The 19,666-nt window shown below is 41.4% G+C and overlaps 1 protein-coding gene across 2 annotated transcripts in view; it reads right to left on the bottom strand.

The window, feature by feature from the left end:
• Positions 1-16,493, bottom strand: part of NKD1 (NKD inhibitor of WNT signaling pathway 1) — a 153,639-nt gene extending 137,146 nt beyond the window's left edge. Inside the window, exons 1-3 of one of the 2 annotated variants that reach the window (XM_050922567.1) lie at positions 16,146-16,493; positions 15,969-16,001; positions 15,595-15,746 (exon numbers count right to left, since the gene is read on the bottom strand). In XM_050922567.1, coding sequence (XP_050778524.1) covers positions 15,595-15,746; positions 15,969-16,001; positions 16,146-16,170 — 210 coding nt within the window. In that variant the 5' untranslated portion in view covers positions 16,171-16,493. The remainder of the gene's footprint in view (positions 1-15,594; positions 15,747-15,968; positions 16,002-16,145) is intronic. The other variant, XM_050922566.1, reaches the window with a different exon arrangement.
• Positions 16,494-19,666: the final 3,173 nt, after the last annotated feature.

Raw genomic sequence — 19,666 nt, 5'->3', positions numbered from 1 at the left:
TCACTGATTGCTTTTAATTGGATGTCATTGTGGCAAACAAAATACATTTAAAAAAAACAAGAACCCACAAATGATTTTAATGCAGACAAATGCAAGAGCTTTCTGTAATACCTCTGTGATTTCTAATGTTGCTATTTAATGTTTAATACAGTCCTTAAATTCCAATGACTCAAGTCACTAAGGAATTCTAAAGTACCTACAATCATCAACCAAACAAGGAATGCTTTCAGCTCCTTGCCCTTAGAATCCTGAAGTACAAACCCCAAACTTCGTGCAAAAAGAATTTTTAAAAAGAAGAGTGTATTTCTCAGGAGGAGGATGCTCTACCAAAGAGCAGCTCAGTTCCTTTGTGTTAAGAGACTAACAGCCCTTCCTACAATATTTCAAAGCAGCAGCTGTGACTTTGAAACTAGGGATTTATCCTGGCCACCTGCTTTAAAATTAACCAAAATAAACATGATGGGATGGTCCAGAGTCATACCCACAGGATGGGAAGACAGAATAGGTTGTTTCATGTTAGAATGTCAGATCCTGCAAATCACTGATTTCAATGGGTGTATTGTCTATGTGAGGACTTCTGGAACATGCCTGAAATGCAAATCTAACTAACTGGTTTTTAAGGGCGAGCGTGAGATGTCCTTACTCATAATGAGTAATACATCACTCCACAAGTAGTCCCCTGTTGGCTTCATTGGAGCACTCCTGGCATAAAGCACCATTTAGTGTGTTATCACACTCTGACCCTAAATATTTTGTTTGCTTTAGTAGCAAACATTTTTGTAAGTTATGTAACTTTTGTAGCAACAATAATGATAAAATATCAATCAAAATTTTAAACCCTTATGCTTTTCAACATCATTAGCCCATTTGTTCTGATTTGAAAAGTTGTATCAATGTTGTAAAAATGGCATCCAACAGTGTTAATTGTTGCTTCAGTGGAACATCAGAATGTCCCTCACAACTACAGTTGACCCAGCACAATACATATCAGTTCATCTACATAAATATTTCCAGGTCTGATCCTACTCCCATTAAAGTCACTTGCTAGACTCCCATTGATTTCAATGGGAGTTGGATCCAGCCCTCAGTTCACAATGACTCAGTTGCCTATTAGAGTCAGCTTTTTAAAAAACACATTAAGTTATTTCAGAAATGGATTGCAAGGAAAATGTAATGGATTTCCCACCCCCAAAACCTCTTTCCAAACTACAAAAGAAAAAGCAACATTTAAAAATAAATACTCAGATTCCTAAAAGTCAATTTAAAGAAAATGTTGCTAGAAAAAGCAGGCTAGTGGTAGAGGATTTTCCATTTTCTACTCACTTGTGGCTTCCTCACTCACTGCAGATAAAACTTTGACTAAAATAACCAAATGTAACATTAACAGAGCCGAAGCAGGAATGTGCACAGTTCTCTCAGTGATGACTGGCAAAGAACCCACTCCTTCAGCTTTAACTTCAGAAAGAGGCTCTGGAATTGAAAAGGCTGTTTTGTGTTTGTGTTTGTTTTTGTTTTTCCTTTTAAAAAAAAAAAAATAAATTACTCTTCCGTTTGATGTCTATTCTAGCTCTCTTTTTTAAAAAAAAGATACACATCAGGTTAAAATGAAAACTGCCCACATGACAAGTTCGTGTTTACAAGTTTAATAGCAAGTTTCATTTGAACATAGGTCAATGCGGCTCTAAGAAAACATCACATACCAAAAATCACACATGGTTAGAACACATCACGAGCAGAGAGGAATTGTGGACTCAGTCTGTGAGGCACCGAGCCAGTCTGAGAAGCCCTTTGAAGTTAGAAAAACATCCTCTGGTCAGAGCACATTTGTGAAGCCGTGGGACAGGCGCTTTAAACAACATTCGCTCTGAGATCACCTGCGGTGTACTGGTGGATAGGCGCCTGTGTGACTTTAACAACCTAACCCTTTATACTCCAACAAAATCACTCTCTCCAAACAGTATCATATCAATAGTGTACAGTCAAAAGTATTGCATGGCAATCCCTGGATCATGCAGCTATCTCTAAAACATCATTTCAGGAGTTTCATTAAGGTATGTACAGTTTACGCAAAACTTACTGGTGAACAGAACTTTATTAATGAATAAAAAACACTGTTTTATCACCAGTCAAGATGGCAACAACTGAGAACTTGGAGAAGCCTGGGGGCCCACCACTGTGGCCAATGGAAATCCACGCTGCATGAAACCCAGGATATAGTTCAGCTTGCTAGCCCCTGGAGAAGTTGCATCCAGATACCATGCGGATTACATTTTGTTTTGGCATTATTTTATTTACTCAGCTATTTGCAACCAAAATCTTTTCTTCTTTTACCCCTCTCCATGACCAGAAGCTGAGCCCAAGCATCAGAATAACCTCTTTTGAGCCCTGATCTTGCAAACTAAGCCCTGTCTGCAGACCTCTGTGTCCCCACCACATGTGGAAGCCCCATAAACTTCAGTGGCATTCTGCTCAGTTGTAAGAATTTCCCCACATGAATTGGCTTGCAGGGTTGGGGCCTTGAAGTGGCAATTCCTTTAAGAACATAAGAATGGCCGTACTGGGTCAGACCAAAGGTCCACCCAGCCCAGTATCCTGTCTACCGACAGTGGCCAATGCCAGGTGCCACAGAGGAAGCGAACCTAACAGGTAATGATCAAGTGATCTCTCTCCTGCCATCCATCTCTACCCTCTGACAGACAGAGGCTAGGGACACCATTCCTTACCCATCCTGGCTAATAGCCATTAATGGTCTTAACCTCCATGAATTTATCTAGTTCTCTTTTCAACCCTGTTATAGTCCTAGCCTTCACAACATCCTCAGGCAAGGAGTTCCACAGGTTGACTGTGCGCTGTGTGAAGAAGAACTTCCTTTTATTTGTTTTAAATCTGCTGCGCATTAACATTCGAATTGGGTCAACTTCTCTATGCTTAATTCTGCCCTCAGTCAGACACACACAACATCACTGGAATCAACAAGGTTTAATTAAAAGCCAAATTTCCCCCTTGCCCCTTCATTTTTTAAAACTACAACAGCTTTATCCTTCTGGCCTAAATTCTTCCCTTAAACATCCCTGAACAGGTCTCCCTCAGATCAGTGAATTTGCACGGTTATATAACAGAAGGCAGAATCTGGCCTACAACAAGTTATTCTAGAAAAACACCACAATTTGAAAAGATAACTAATTTTTGCCTTTCTATTTATTGTGGGGGGCATACCCTAACCACAGCCTTTTTGCAGAGCTCCTCTTGATGCTGATGGAAGCTCTGACTCTGCAGTAATGATAAGATAGGAATCTCCTTCCTTGCTTTTAATATGCTCTTAAGAGTATGAAATTAAGGTTTTTACTCTCTACCAGTTTGGCCCTTCTCCATTTGGGAAGTGTTCAGGCCCCATTCCCCCTCTTCCCACTCCCTCCCATGGAGGTGAAATTAACAACTTTTTGTGTTTTAGTTCCTTGGTTGTGCACCAGTATTATAGAGGTCGCCATCAGAAACAGGTTTAACACATGGAATAGGGTCAAAGAATATCTACTGCTATGGAGCTAGAAATGGACCTCACAATGTTTTTGTGGCTACCACAAGACATTACTTACTGTTTGCTGTTTAGTTATTGCCCCATCCAAGGTGCTCCTCACTGCAGCATCTTTAATTCCACAGTGCCTGTCATTCCAGTTCTGGGCCTCTTGGCAAGAATCAGAGGGTGCCACTGGTTAGGAATAAGTTGTATCGGTAGAGATGCACTTTGGGCATGAACTGTGTGTTGTGTGCACATAGGCCAAGCATTGGCAGAGCTTGCACAGCCCCTGTCCTTATTAAAGGCTAAATACTACCTCTGGATGAGAGCACGGGGCAGCCATGAAGTTCAAAGGACATTTAACAACCTAAGTCTGCCCTGTGCTTGGCGTTAGTTAAGCACTTTCACGAGTATCTGTTTCATCCAAAGGAAAACAAAATACAAAAAAAAACCAAACCCCAAAACAGTTAAACCAACCATCTTGAAGAGACCAGGGGTGTAAAGTCTGATGATCACATTCTGGGGAATCACATTCTGCCTCCTTATAATCCCCCATGTACTCTCAAATGGATACAATATTCTTCCTCAACTGTTGTGCTTAGTGTCAGCTGCTGTATAGCTGCCATGTTTCAATCCAGCAATGGCTGTATTTTCATGGTAGGTGAAAGGCCACCTATAATAGGTGCAATAGTAATAACATGAAAAATTTGCTACCCAATTTTCTATGGCTTGGTCTACACTACAGCTGACAGTTGATCTAAGCTAAGCAATTTGAGTTACATTAGTAGTGTAACTCAAGTCAACGTAACTTAGATCTTACCATGGGGTCTGCAACAGGAGACACTCTGCCACCGACATTGCTTCCGCCTCTCATTGAGGTGGAGTACAGAAATAGATGAGAGAGCGCTCTCCAATCAACTGAGCATGTCTTCACTAGACCCGCTAAATCGATGCCGCTGCAGCACCGACTTAGCTCCGTAGTGAAGACAAGCCCTATGTTACATGTTAGTCCAGAGCAAAAAGGTTGGTATATGTCTTCAATCAGCCACGAATAAACCCATTTTAAAAAGATGTTTATTATGGAAAATGTGGGTATGAACCATAATGGAATCATATCATGGAGCTCACTGGACTTAATAAAAAAAGTCAGCCTCCAAACCATTAAAAACAGGTATGTGATATGTTAATCGTAGAATATCAGGGTTGGAAGGGACCTCAGGAGGTCATCTAGTCCAACCCCCTGCTCAAAGCAGGACCAATCCCCAGACAAAAAGATTTTTGCCCCAGATCCCTAAATGGCCCCCTCAAGGATTGAACTTGCAACCCTGGATTTAGCAAGCCAATGATCAAACCACAAGGGGCTGTTCCTATTACACTAAATAAGCCCTACTCCTGATTATCTATGGGAATTTAACCTGCAATGTAACTGCAAAAATCCTTATTGAACTGTCATAGAAGAGTGACTGAGTAAATTGCCATGATTGGGAGGAAATGCGCTGCCACTAGGATCAATGCAATCACTGGTGGATGAATAAGCTGTTAGTCTGGCCATCCTCACCAGCTGATACTGCAAAGAATCTGATCCAAAGCCCATAGAACTCAATCAAGTTCCTATTAACTTCAGTAGGTTTTGGATCAATCCTTAAGGGTGTAGGAAAATAAAGTGGAGGTTTTACAGATTATGTAAATACAACTTGCTCAATCCCAAAAGTTACTTAAAAATAAAACTATCCAAATATTTTATTTAAGGCATCTTAAAGACTCCTTTAATACATGCACCCATATTAGGAACAAACCCTTGTACATAAGCTTTACATAAATAAAAAATAGTTTAAACTGAGATAACCTGTAACATTTACCCTCAAAACAAAATTAAATATTCAGCATGACTAAATGGGGGACAGTACTTTCACGGGAAAATATCAAATTATTATTTATTTTTCTATAAGTACTTGTTTTGATAAGTATTTCCTCCCCACCTGGTCTTAGGCTAAAAGCCACAGTCTGCATTTAAACAGTGTGTACACTTTAGAAAACTATGAAACGTCTTTTTTTTAAAGCAGAAGCATATGAAATTATTTCATCCACTTTTCATATAGAAAGTCTACAGCTGACCATAAAGAAACAGGCAGGCTCCCAGTATAAACTTGCTAGGATTACATCAAAGACCTTCCTCTAGGATTAGATGATTGATTTCTTCAGTGCTTTTTAGAATTTCTTCCAGAATATTTTGGGTTATTGCCTTAGACCTTGCTCAGCTGGAATGACAGATATTCTCCTTGCTAGATTCTGATGTTTTCTCTTTTAGGGGAGAGAGTGTCTGTAGCATATACACACGTACACTATGTGAACAGGGAGAGACAGAGAAAGACTTGGAAAGTTCACAAACAAAATTATTATTTATTGTTTTAAAAAGAGAGAGGTTTATAATGGAAACAGTGACACAGGCTTAACCACAGCATCTTATGCAATCCACAGATTGTCTTTTACTCTAGGAGCTCAGGATCCTGTGTTCCTTGCTTAGGAAAAGCTCTCACTGAAGTCAATACGAGATTTTCCTGGACAAAGAGTGCAGGATCAAGGCCCTGTATAGGCACTTGTGCTCTATATGGCACTTTTGCATAAGACTTCGTTATACACTCACGATCTTTTTTACTTATCTCTTTGTTCCTTTTCCCTGCATAATTAACCCTGGTGGAATTATAGACATTTTCAGCCAGGACAACAGGAAACAGCTAAGACCTTGGCTACCACCATAATTTCTTTGGAGAATCAGGATCTCTGATGGAACCTGACACGCCCTCATGCATCGCTTTTCCTCCCCCAAGACAAATCTGTCACCTCGGTACCACACATAATTCACATCAGACTGTGGATCAAAAGATCCAAGTCTGCTCCAAATCCCGTTCCTCCTGCAAGACAACACTTTGTACTCTTACTTCCCTACTGAGCTTATCCCCTTATTTTATACCTCACAGCATGTGTGGCTGCACCCAAGATCAAACACTCATGCATGATTTTCTTCCACTGATCTTGAATCACAGAGTTATACTTTAATGGGAACCTCAATATACTTAATCCTTTAAAGCTGCCACGGTAATGGCCCCAAATGCATTAAATTCCACCATAAGCACAAAACATAAAGTATTTCTAGGGGATGGACAACACACAGACTGTGCTGACCACATGCCAATCCATCTAAGATCTAACGTTACATATGCTGTGTACATTTGCTAGACTGAAGCCCAAGGTTAGTTGGCAGAAAATCTAAGCACTTTAGAAGTTTTATAAATTAAATTCTGTTCAGAATAAAAGCAGTCTCCTCTCCATACTTCAGAGGAGATCCATGGATTCACAGGGGAGTCTCTCTGCAAGTGACACAGTGGGTGGATGCCTCTAGTGACCAGCTTTACATCCAAAGTCGATAACATCCAAAAATGAGTTTGATGCTCTCGCCATCACAATACAATTTGATCTCTTTAAAAGTAAGATGCAGCCTGGCCCAATTCAGTATGATTTGCATATTGGCACTCTTCTGGAGAACACATTGACCCAAACAACAGGGGTGTCAGGGCTAGTCTAGATGGTGGTGAAAAAGCACAGGTGACACCGTACCAAATATTTCAAAGGGGGCTGCTTTCTGTGTCCCTAATTTTTTTAAAATGTACCTTCATCAACTGCAACTATAAACTGCCACTTATTTAAGCACATAAGTCAGTAAATTCATACATACGTTTTAGTTTGTGGATGTGGTTACTCACATGCATTAGCAGATAGGACTGAATTTACACATGGAGTAAAAAAGGCATCATTTTCCCATAGTCACTTTTCAGAGTTGAAGTGTACCTTAATATATACCACAAAGTCAGAGACTCTTAGGCTACATCTTCGCTACCCGCGGTATCAGCAGGTAGCAATCAATTTCTCGGGGATCGATATATCGCGTCTCATCTAGATGCGATATATCGATTACCGAACGAGCTCCTGTCGACTATGGAACTCCACCAACACGAACGGCGGTAGCGGAGTCGACGGGGGAGCCACAGACATCGATCCCGCGCCGTGAGGACGATAGGTAACTCGATCTAAGATACTTCAACTTCAGCTACACTATTCACGTAGCTGAAGTTGCGTATCTTAGAGCGATTTCCCTCCCTAGTGTAGACCAGCCCATAGTCTGAGTTTTCAAAGTTATAGGTACTTCTACGCAGTGCAGATGGCAGGGAGAGTGGGGAAGAGAGGTGACATATTACAAAGAATTGCTCCAAATATTTCTTGCATTTCAATATCTGCCATTTACTTTTCTACCAAGTTCTGATGCTAATATTCACGAAGCTTAGCTCATCCACAAGAAATTCGATAAAGGTGCGCCGACTGCACATTCTGATTTGTTTTAAAAATCATCATTGAACAACAATTCCCCTCCGTCAGAATACAATCAACCCTTACACAGTTTCAATACTCAAGTGACTCCTCTTTCCTCTGTTCCTAACCCAGTTCAAAAGCAACCATTCAAGTCAACCGAGATCATCTTCTAAGGGGTGCCTACAAATATCCACTTACTTAGCTCCTCCTGGGTCTTATTATAGATCTTAAAAAAAAAAAAAAAACACCTTACAGAGGTTAACGAACACTAGTGTAAAGAACATATGGAAATGTCCAGAATGTAACAAATTTCTCATCTTTGTTCTAAGCAAGAAGTTTTAGTATAAAAGCCTGGAAGAAATTATTTACATTTAAAACAATATGGAATATAAACACATCATTGTTCTATTTCACCCTAATTTACAGAGGAAGAGAATGTATTCCATAAAATCACCCACCTTTCATGTATAAAATCAGGCGGTGCTATCTGTTATTGGAAAGCCTAAGGCCTTGGCTACACTGGGAGTTACAGCTGTTTTCGTACAGTCTTCACTTTAGCATACTTTTCTCAAACCAAATAGAGTGCACATAACCCACAGGAGCCCTGAAATGGTGAGTAAGGGGGGCTGATTGCTTCAGGGCTTTGCTGGGGCTTCTGTGCATTGGGGAAAGCAAACAGCTGCGGGGTGCACCTACACTGGACACTCTCCCAACATTTCCCACAGGAGTTAATCCTTGAAGATATCTCGCTGCTGCGGGTCACCTGGGAAGAGTGGGAGGGCCTTCTACAGCAATGTGGATTCCGCCCTAGCCCCTATGCAGCTTGCCTGTGTGCAGCAATGGTCCCCCCACCACTCGCGGCACAGTGGCGCAGACGCGTTAGCCTGACTGGGACAAGGACCACAGTGGTTCTCCCTATAAACTTGCGGAAGCGCATTCCCACGCTCTGGTTGAAACTTTTGAAGAGATTACCGAGGCCGATTACCGTGATGTGATAGACCACATCAATGGGCTATTCCACATCTAGGCATGCATGCATGCAGCTCTAACCCTCCCTCCTCTCCCGAAACATTTCCATCCTGAAAATAAAAGCCGCTTACCGGGAACCCGCTCCTCTGCTTGTCTTTCACCAAGTACCGGCTGCTGCGACTGGCTGCCTTCCTCCTGGCTTGAGAAGAGCTCCTGGCTGCATGCCTCCTGGGACTCCGTGGTGTCTCCCCCCACCCCAGTACCCTCACTCTTGGTTTCCTCCTCCCGCCCCTCCTCCTCCACCTCCATCCCGCCCCCCCCCCACTCTGAAGTGTCCATTGTGGTCCTCGGATTGGCGGTGGGGTCACCCCCAAGTATCGCGTCCAGCTCTCTGTAAAAACGGCAGGTTGTAGGGGCAGCACCAGAGCGGCGGTTTCCCTCACGGGCTTTGCAATAGGCACTCCGCAGCTCCTTCATTTTAATCCTGCACTGCACCGCGTCCCGGTCATGGCCCCTTTCCATCATATCCCTTGATATCTGCCCATAGGTATCGTAATTCCTAAGGCTGGAGCACAGCTGTCACGGCACAGCTTCCTCCCCCGAAACACTGATGAGGTCCAGCAACTCGCCATTGCTCCATGCTGGGGCTCGTTTGGCACGTGGAGGCATGGTCACCTGGAAAGTTTCACTGATTGCACTCCACACCTGGCTGAGCAAACAGGAAGGGGATTTTTAAAATTCCCAGGGCATTTAAAGGGCGGGTCACCTGAGGCCAGGGCAGTAGAGTTTGAATTGATGAGCAGAGTGGCTGAGCAGGCATTCTGGGATACCCCCCAATACCTCTGGAGGCCAATAACAGCGCTTTTGGTGGCCACACCGGCGAAGCAGCGCTGCATCACCAGCGCTGCAGTCGTTATTCCCCAGGCAGAGGAGGAGTACAGCCAGCGCTGTAGCCAGGGAGATACAGCACTGTATGTGCCTTGCAAGTGTGAACGGTGAGTAAGTTGCAGCGCTGTAAGGCCACCACCAGCGCTGCAACTCTCCAGTGTAGCCAAGGCCTCAGTAACATAACCTTCCCATGTCACTCAGATTTAGACCTCCCTCAGCTACTAAACAGGATATATTTCATCATTATAAACATCAATCTCAGTAACTCCAACCTTCATATTTTTCATTGTCTGAAGAGATCAACTAAATTGATTTAACAAGGTTTGTTTGCAGAGACTTCACAGGCCATTTAGCTTTCTAATCAACATCCCAAATTGACAATGCACCACATTTAATCTAAAGTATCTTTGAAACAAGCCCAGATGAAATGCAGATCATCTCCCATCCACCTCCTCCATATGGCTCAAGCAAGTCGACTTTCTAATTTCATAACACAAAATATTTAATTTATTATTTTCTTCATATGTCAATTTAACCTCTGGCACATAGCTTTGAAACCATGTAAGGATGTCTAACACTTTCCATATGGCTGCTGCATTGTGGCTTTTAATTGTACCAACTGGTATCATTCAAGGATAATTCCCCTGGAATCCAGTTTTCTGCTACAGTATTGGTCAATTCACTAATCTCATCACCATGGCACTAATACTTTCAGAGATTCTTTGATTTTTAATGTTCATATTGTAATTTTCCCAAACCAGCATGGTCAAGATGTACTGTGTACACCAGTAATTAAATTGTCTTGGTTTCTTGGCACCAAAATCTCAACAGTACTTAGGGCTTTTCTCTGCTATTCATTTCATTGCAAAATGTGGGTGAATTTGTTTTGGTCTACTACACCTGATGCGTGCAAACTTCACAATTATTCAAACTCTAGCAATACCTAGAACTGATAAACTCATTGTTAATTTTAACCAGGTTTCTGTAAGTCAGTATAGTATATTAGTTACAAAATTCCAACAATGAGGTAGACTATGTGCCTACTTGACAGGAGGCAAGTTAAAAAAAAGAACATTTTAAGTAGTCAACACAGCAATATGGTAGCCAGATAAATTATCCAATAGATATAAACTTATATTTCTATATTTCTGACAAAAGGTCAGCCTCTCAAAAGAGAGTTCTACTCATTTTAACTCTACCATTTTAATGGCCTTCAAGGCAATGTGAATCTGGACAATAAATCATAAAATTATTTTTAGGGAATTATGTTTTCATTCAGCAGACATGACCTATCTATATGTGTGCTTTACAGACTATATCTATGTACACATACACATGTATGCTTACACACACTATTAAACAGATCAATCTTTTTTAAAAGAAAGATCCCGTTAGAAGAGCATCGACGCTGACACTTTGCGGGCTATTCTCTTCCCAAACAATGCATGGAATGCCCATTAATGTCAATAGAAGTTACAGGCATAGAACATATGGAAAGCATGCCCCAATCTTAAAACCAGTGAACTGTTGTAAACTGTTCCCAGCCAGGGTGTGCAGTCTCACTGATGTCAAGAAGAGCGGAGCATGCAATTCAAGAGCTGTATAAAGTCCTAACAATATATCAGTACCTAAAGTCTTTCCTACCTTTTCCATCATGATAACTTCCAACTTGGCTCAGTGACTACCAGTTTGTTTGGGACCATACAGGCAATTGAAAATAACTGATTTTTCAACCCAGAACTCCGATTTTGATGAGACACTCAAGTAAGAAACTAGTAAAAATTGTTACAGCTTTGAAGATAAAAGTAAATTGAATTAAGCAAATGCTATATTTAAAAATTTCCCCTCTAGCACAGAGCTGCTTTTCAGTTTTAAAAAATATTCAAATAATGGTGGTCGGCAGAAATAGTTTGTAAAAATAAACAAGATGAATAAATGAAAACTGATAAGGGATAATCCGCTCAGTGACAGGAAGCTTTTCCCTTTTCCTCCAGCCTCAAATTAACTCCTTCATAAGTAGCAACCAACATGTATTCTACTTCTCTAAAAGGCTCTGTAATGTACAACCTCCTAGTGGTTTCAATTAGCATTAAAAATAGAAGATAACTCAAGCCACCATACTTTTCATGGATGCCACAAAATTGCTTTTTTCTTTAATTCAGTGTCATGGAACCGGATGGCTGCAATTTAACCTACATAGTGATTAAAAAATTTAGAGCATAGCAGCCCCTGCTGGGCAGGTGTCAATGCTTTAATGAGGTCAGAGCTCTTATCCCACAAGACAAGGCTGTTTACACACCAAAAGTGCATATTTCAAATGCAATCACTTTACCCTTGTTCGTGCCTTCCCCCAACAACAATTTACTACTATGACATCCTACTCAGATGACTGATGCATTTTGCAATAGCTGGACACTAATTAGTTTTCTCCTCATGAATGTTGGGGGCGGGGAGAGACCAGCTGAGCAAATCTTCTTCCAGTTAGGAAACACTCTAAACTACAGTTCAGTAATAGAACAGCTCTTGAATTTTTGAACCAGGCTCCTGGCAAACAGTTCAAGATTGAGGGCTTGGCTACACTCGAAACTCCCACAGCAGCGCTTTGAAGTGTGAATGTGGTCGCAGCGTCAGCGCTGCACGTACTCCACCTCCCTGAGGGGATTAGCTTATAGTGCTGGGATCCGCGCTCCCAGCGCTGGGGCACTGTTTACACTGGCGCTTTACAGCGCTGTAACTTGCTGCGCTCAGGGGGGTGTTTTTTCACACCCCTGAGCAAGAAAGTTGCAGCGCTGTAAAACACCAATGTAGCCAAGGCCTCAGTGGACAGAAATGGGGGGAGGGATAGCTCAGTGGTTTGAGCACTGGCCTGCTACACCCAGGGTTGTGGCTCAGTCCTTGAGGGGCCACTTAGGGATCTGGGGCAAAATCAGTACTTGGTCCTGCAAGTGAAGGCAGGGGGCTGGACTTGATGACCTTTCAAGGTCCCTTCAGTTCTAGGAGATAGGATATCTCTATTAATTTAATTTAAATAGGGTTTAGGAAACTCATCCATGAACATTCCATCTTATATTTTAAGTGAACATACTAAACTTTATTAATGTATTCATTCCTTGTTGCATTAAAACAGCTACATTAGTGTCAACTTCCTTGGATGACAGAAGTGAAGCAGACCATTTTAGTGGCCCTGTTTTTCAGAAAACAGCCTGCAACTGGTTTATATCCTGATATATATGTAATGTATTGTCAGATTTCTCTATTATGAACAATTTTTCATCAAGACAATCCAAAACTTCGCAGCACAACACTGTTGAGTGCTCTCAACTCTCATCAAAAGCCAAGAGAAGATGCACAAAATTTCACAAAATCAGGCCCAAAATGCTAAACAGATCATCATCATTATCATGATTCTTTTTAGAGATTCCTGAGAAGAGGCTCAATTGAACAAAAATATTCCTAGAGCCACTGATTTTTCTCTAATGTAAACTCAATTGGATATTTCCCTAAATCCACACACTTATCTCTTTTTGATCTAACTATTTGTACCACAAACCACAATAGCATATGATTTTTCACTAAAATCATCATTAAAATATGATTTTTTCACTAAAATAAGTTTCAATGGAAAACCAAACTTTCAACCATGGCACAAGCACAAAGAAAAAACTTTGACTGATTCAAATATAACAGTCTGGTATTGTTTAGGTATGTAAATTTTTATGTAGCATTCCGTAAAATTGATTATAAATATTAGTCACTTCTACATCTTAAAATTAACTAATAACTAAGATGCTAGGCTGCAGTCCATTTGATAGCTTAGGGGAATGGACTAGATGATCTTTCGAGGTTCCTTCTAGCCCCGCATTTCTATGATTCTATGATATCTTGGTAGATCAGTGAATCAAAGTTAGGTCTTAGAAATGGTCTTGCAAGCTGACTCCATAACCTTTACACACAGTATATCTGTTTCGGCTATAGTAGTAGAAATATCTGCTTCCATATCACATAAAATTCATATTTTAAGGAACCTTAATTAACTGTCACAGCCCACTTCCAGCAGGATGCCAATAGCATTAAAGCAATTAACAGACAATGAGGCCATATATTCAGGGCACTATCAGGCCACGATTATTTTGAAACATTCTACACCAAACTATATGTTAGGAGGTACAGCCAACACCCTCTACGGAACAGTACATTCAAACACATTTCAAATTAACTAATTTTAGAGGACAGTAAAAAGTATGGATAATTTAGCTAATTGCTTAATTAACTAAGAAAAACAATTACTTTTTACTAATATATGTAGAGATGAATAAAACTCATGGAGTTAGAGTTTTGCAAATCTCTCAAAATATCATTGAGATTCAAAAAACTTATGTTCAAATTTGTGAGGTTTTTCCTGTGTTTTAAACTCATGTTTTCTTTTTGTATTCAATTTAAATTTGAGACTCTCTTTCCTAGACAAACCTGCCAGTTAATGGTAGAACACACACATCCAAAAGTTTGACTCGCAAAAGTGGGTTTATCTGAAGAATAATTGCAGGCAGAATTATTATGTTCTATTTATTGATACAGATTATACACACACTATTTTAAATGAGAAATTCTTTCTCACACTGTCATCACATTTCCTGCAACACAAAACTCCAAGTCAAACCCTCAAACCAATGGTGGCTAAGAGAGTTTAACAGTGAGCAAAATTAATTTGTCCATCAATAATAAATAACACATATAGCATCTTACTCCTTTCGCTTAGCATCCAATGATCTCCAAATTATTTATCACTTTTCACAAGAGAAAGGTTTTAAGATTATAGACCCCCAAGCGCAAGAGAAAGGTTTTAAGACCCCAACATAGTCTCTCATCCATTCTCACATCTCAAACAAGAGGAAATGTACAGTTCAGATGTTAAGTAAAACTGCACCATTTACAATGAAATGCCTCCTCACAAACACAAAAGTCTGCAGGATGTTTGGTGATGCTGCCCTGACTGTGTTTTCTGACACACATTCCTGCACTGCAAAGCACAGATTACAGTCTCCTCATCTCTCAGGTTACTCTTCCACTGACCCAGTTTAAGGGATTGATCCAAAGCACACTGAAATCAGTGAGAGTCTTTCAATACACTTCAGTGAGCTTTGGATGAGATCTTAAAAGAGTAGATGGACAGTATTTGAGAATCACTGTCTCCTACACCCCATCATTCCCTTCCGTTTCAAAGGACAGCATTAAGAAAGAAACCTGCAACCCTACTCTTGCCCAAACTTTACACGGAGAATTTAGGGTGAGGTGGGGTATATAGACTTCCCCCAGGAGCATATGAGCTGGGAAGTGACAAATGGCAAGCTCAAAAACTCTTTCAAAAGAAAATCACCAATGCACTAATCGTGTAACCAAATCAGTAAATAACACGTTTGGAAAGTAATAAAAAGGCTCCTTCGTGGCTCGGCTCTCCGGAACTCCTATGTCAAAGAGTCACAGCAATAACTCTCTGCCACAGACAGTAGCCTCTCTTGGTAGATTTTGGGAGCTGGGCACATTCCAATGGTTGTTTGCTCCTGTTTGCAGTAGGTTTTGTACTAATCGTCCTGCTAATAAACTAGTGGGCAGGTGCTTGTACTTCTAGCAGGCTCTTATGCCAGAGCAGAGTTTGTTTTGGGATTCTAACCTCATCAAAGGGGCACCAGGAAGGAAGCCACCCACCAGCGCAGCCCCTAAAAGCAGCATCTGGGCAAAGGAGAGCCGCCTCGCAGCTGATCCTGGGAAGGGAAGGGAGAAAGGGGCTTGGGGGCTTTTAGTGTTTGAAGAGGAGAGGGAGAGGGGGAGGGGGAGTTTGTGCAGCTGAGACACTGACATACCCTGGTGCCGGAGAGCCTGCAAACAGCCCGGTGCTGGCAGCCTTGCAGGAGTCCCGTACTGCTGTCCCCGCTGCTACCGAAGTATTTCTGCTTCACCATCCAGTCCTCAATCCCTTTCCGAGCCAGGGAGGCGTTCACTGCAAAACTATCACCTAAGGAAAGCACAAGAGACAATGCCACACACTGGAGCAGCACACCCATGCCCTCTGCCTGCCCCAGGGTGGGAGTGTTCGGGGGGAGGGGGGAGAGACCAGCACTTGGGGTATAATCCTGAGCCAGCCACCACAGTCCCACCGAACCCGCCGCAGAAAGTTTTAGGGGGAGAGAGGGGTGAGGGGGTGTGAAAGTTACTAGCAATACAGAGCCATCCCTACCTTCTGGACTTTCTCTGGGTTTACAAACGGCAGCTAGGAAGGTCCATGGGAAAGTGTAGGGGGGGAAAATAATAAAGGAAGATCATTAGACACCGGTATAAAAAAATCGCAGCAAACAACACGAAATCCAAACAAGGAGGAAAGGGGCTGTGGGAGTAGCAAGTGAAAGGAACTAACCATGTTTCGAGTGAAGTTTCCCCATTTCTCTGCATTGATCTGCAATTGCGATTCATTGGACTGTTTTCAGTGGTGGTTTTTTTAATAAAATCCCAACGTTTTTAGAAATCCATGTGCTCCACTTTCCTCCCTGCTAAAGCAAAAGCAAAATCAAATCTCAGTTCCCCTTCTGCAGCACGGTCCTGCGTTCCTCCTCTCTCTGCTGAAGTCTTTCTCCTCTCTCTCCTCTTTTCCCAAAGACAGAGGCGGTTACAAAAGACCTTACTTCACCCACCAGGGAACATGATTGACACCTCATTGAGATTAGACCACTTGCAGGCAGCCTCTGGATTCCTATTGGACTGAGGCGGCACATGAAAGGGAATAAAGATCCTTTTGGAGTCTCAAAAAAAAAAAAAAAAAGAAAGAAAGAAAGGAGCAGCAGCAGCTCTAGTGCATTTCACTTCCAGCCAGACACAGGCAGCAGAGCACAGAGCCGCAGAGAAAGCCCGGGGAAGGCAAAAGGAGGAGGCCTCTTTGTAATAACTGAAATGTGTTTGCTAAACCTGATGCACTAGTTCTTACAGCTGCAGGGAGGAAACTTTGGGAACGCGCTGCACGCTCTAAGCATACTCGGGTCTCCATCATTCCCCACGTTTAGCTGCAGCTTTCCAAATTTTTCTTCCCCTCAGGGCTCAATGAAGAAAATATAAAACCTCTACCAGCCCTAGGGTTGCACATTTCAATAAAAGGTGTCTATTGAATGTGATTATTTTTATGTTTTTCTCCCATTGGTCCCGACTGTCCATGCCAGCCAAAGTGATTTCACTGCAGACACAAGGTAATAAAAGTGGCTTTATGCCAGCTTTGCAGCACCTAGACAGGGGACCGGCTGGGAACTGGAGCAGTCCTTGGTGCAAACTACAACAGCCTCTGAGGCCGCTCTAATTTAGGTTCTGCTGAAACTACCCTATAAGGCTGACCAACAGCCCAGAGCAGGCTGGAGTGCAATGTGCTCCAGCAACACACCCTATGCTTCCCTTACATGCCAGGGGCTTCAAAAGGGATTGTGGCACGGGACAGTTTCACTAACACTTCAACACTGCGGAAGCACCCATACTCCAGGAGTATCCCATGGGGGAAAGAACAGTGTTCTTCCAGCTTTGCAGCCAGCTCAAAGGAGCTGTAAAGAACCCTAGAATCAGGACCATCAGCTTCCACAAGACTTGAAAGCACTCAAACCTCACAAGATTAACCCCATAGGGCCGCAGGACTGGACTCAAAATCAGTTTATCAAACATTTTAATTACCCATTACTGTGCTCCCTCAGAAGCTAATGTCTCATTGACTTCTGAGTGTTTCGTCTGCATCAGGACCACAGTTCTGGATGCTTCTGCTATATTTTCAGTGTTTAAAAAAATTCTTCATATGAATGAGCTCATACCCCAGAGTAACATACTGCCTTGTCATTACTGATGCAGAATGCACCCATACCTGGAAGTTTAATACAAATGTATCTTGTAACTTCTGCAAGTTATTCCTCAATGTAAAGTTAATTCAGGCTCTCAGAAACTGAGGGACAGGCACGCTAAAACCACATAGCCCTTGATTCTCAATTTCCTAATTTCCAGAAAAGCTGGGGTGTTTTGAAAAGTGCAGATATTCTACTCATGTGCATCTTTCCTCACACAAGCCATCTCCCTGAAATCACTGCTCACATGGGAAAAGTTTTGCAGGTTCAGTTCGAGAGATGTTTCTTAATGGCTTAGGGTGGTGGACAAAAGCCTCAATCAGCCTTAAAAAATAAATGAGTACATAAATCAAACTTTAAAAAAACCTTCTCTTCCAGCATTTGGGACAGTGCTATTGTTTTACAGATACGATACATCAAAAAACTTGCAGTATTGTAAAGAGAATTTTTAGTCATTAAAAACTTAGTTCCTTCCTTGTGCTGGTGATTATTTTTTATTTTATGAAAATCACATCTCCCTCTGGATTCTTGGAGTTCAGCTAAGAGAGATAAAAGAGAACAAGGACAGCAGCGTGATTACTAGTTTAAGTTTTGAGAAAGAAAAAAATGGAGATTTCCAAGAATTTTACTCTACAAACCACTACTCAGACTATACAGGGATTGGTCCAGATGGGCCCAGGCCAAAAAATTCCAGTCTGCATCAGTGTTTTCAAACACTTTGATTTCAGGGGAGATGGGCTTGGAACTCATCTTTGTTCGAGATTCCAAAATGTATGTGGTGAAACTCTGATGTGAAGTGACTCTACATATCACAATCACTATCGAGACATTAACTAAAACATTTAATAGCTGATTGTTCCCTGAATAATGGAAAGACAGAAATTTGCTTTCTAGATTATTTCAACTATTTATCTGTCTAGTAAATAAAACTCATGAATTGCAATGTTCAGTGATTGCAACAGCATCAATTGCTTGTCAAATAGCCAATAATTTGCATCTCTTTTTGAATATCTTTCTTTTTATATATTTTAATAATTTATTTGGCCCATATCTTATGTTATGTATTTGTTCCTTTGAAGACTGCTTCTTGTTTCGGGGAGAAGAAAGTGGGGAGGGTTAGATCAATCAGACTCCTCGGGGCTTGAGATTCACCTGTGAAAATTCTGACAGATATTAAGCAATTTGAAATTATAATATCAGTTCTATTTTCCTCCCAGCGTGGCCTTTTTTCTTAAGCTAAATCTAACTCTGACTTACTCAGGGTTACAGTGACTATCTACATAATACATTTCAAGGAAATAAAAGGGCAATTTAAAAAAATGCCCTGCAATATTTTTAAAAGGACTCTACCGAACAATGTTCAACTCTTGAAACAAAATGAGGCCCTAGTTCTGCTATGAGCTCAACACAGCTGCACCACAACTCCTTGCAGAGCTCCCATGACTTCACAATTGTGTCGCGGTCCATCTGTGCAGACATCATGACAGGATCAGGCCATTATATATTTGTAACAATATATGCTTTTTGCAGAATTATTGCTGAAATATGGGACAAAATTCATCCTGTATTGATCTGATAAGGGATATTAGACACTCTGGTCTTGATCCTTCAAGTTGCTGAGCAAAATTTTCACAGAACTCAGCACTTCATAGGAGGTGCTCAGCAACTTGTGGGATCAGGCCCCAAATTATTTTGCCCCTTAAAATAAAGGACAGGTGGCCACCATTAGCAGGTTGGAGTCCTAAAGGATGCCTGCTGTTTTCTGGTTGAACTTTATGTATGTCTTTAGATACCTTCATATTATTCCTCCTAGCCATGACCACAGCTTCTGAGAACGATCACCTTCCTCTTGCATGCTGTCTGTTAGTCTCTCTCTCTTACATACACACACTTCTATGTATGGTCAGAACATTTCCAGATGGGGACCTTGGTTGTTTCTAGCTCTAGTGTACTTTTGAGGGCTCTTTGTTCCATGTAGGAATATAGAAATAAGCAAAAAAACACAACATTCTTTCATTGTTTTCCCCAAGCATTTGTAAATTGATTTTCACTGCAAACTATCACATTCAAG

Source organism: Gopherus flavomarginatus, chromosome 14 (assembly GCF_025201925.1).
Source record: "Gopherus flavomarginatus isolate rGopFla2 chromosome 14, rGopFla2.mat.asm, whole genome shotgun sequence".
NCBI classification, from domain to species: Eukaryota; Metazoa; Chordata; order Testudines; family Testudinidae; genus Gopherus; species Gopherus flavomarginatus.
The sequence above is the reverse complement of the archived record's forward strand: the minus strand, read 5'-3'. Positions and strand labels throughout refer to the sequence as shown.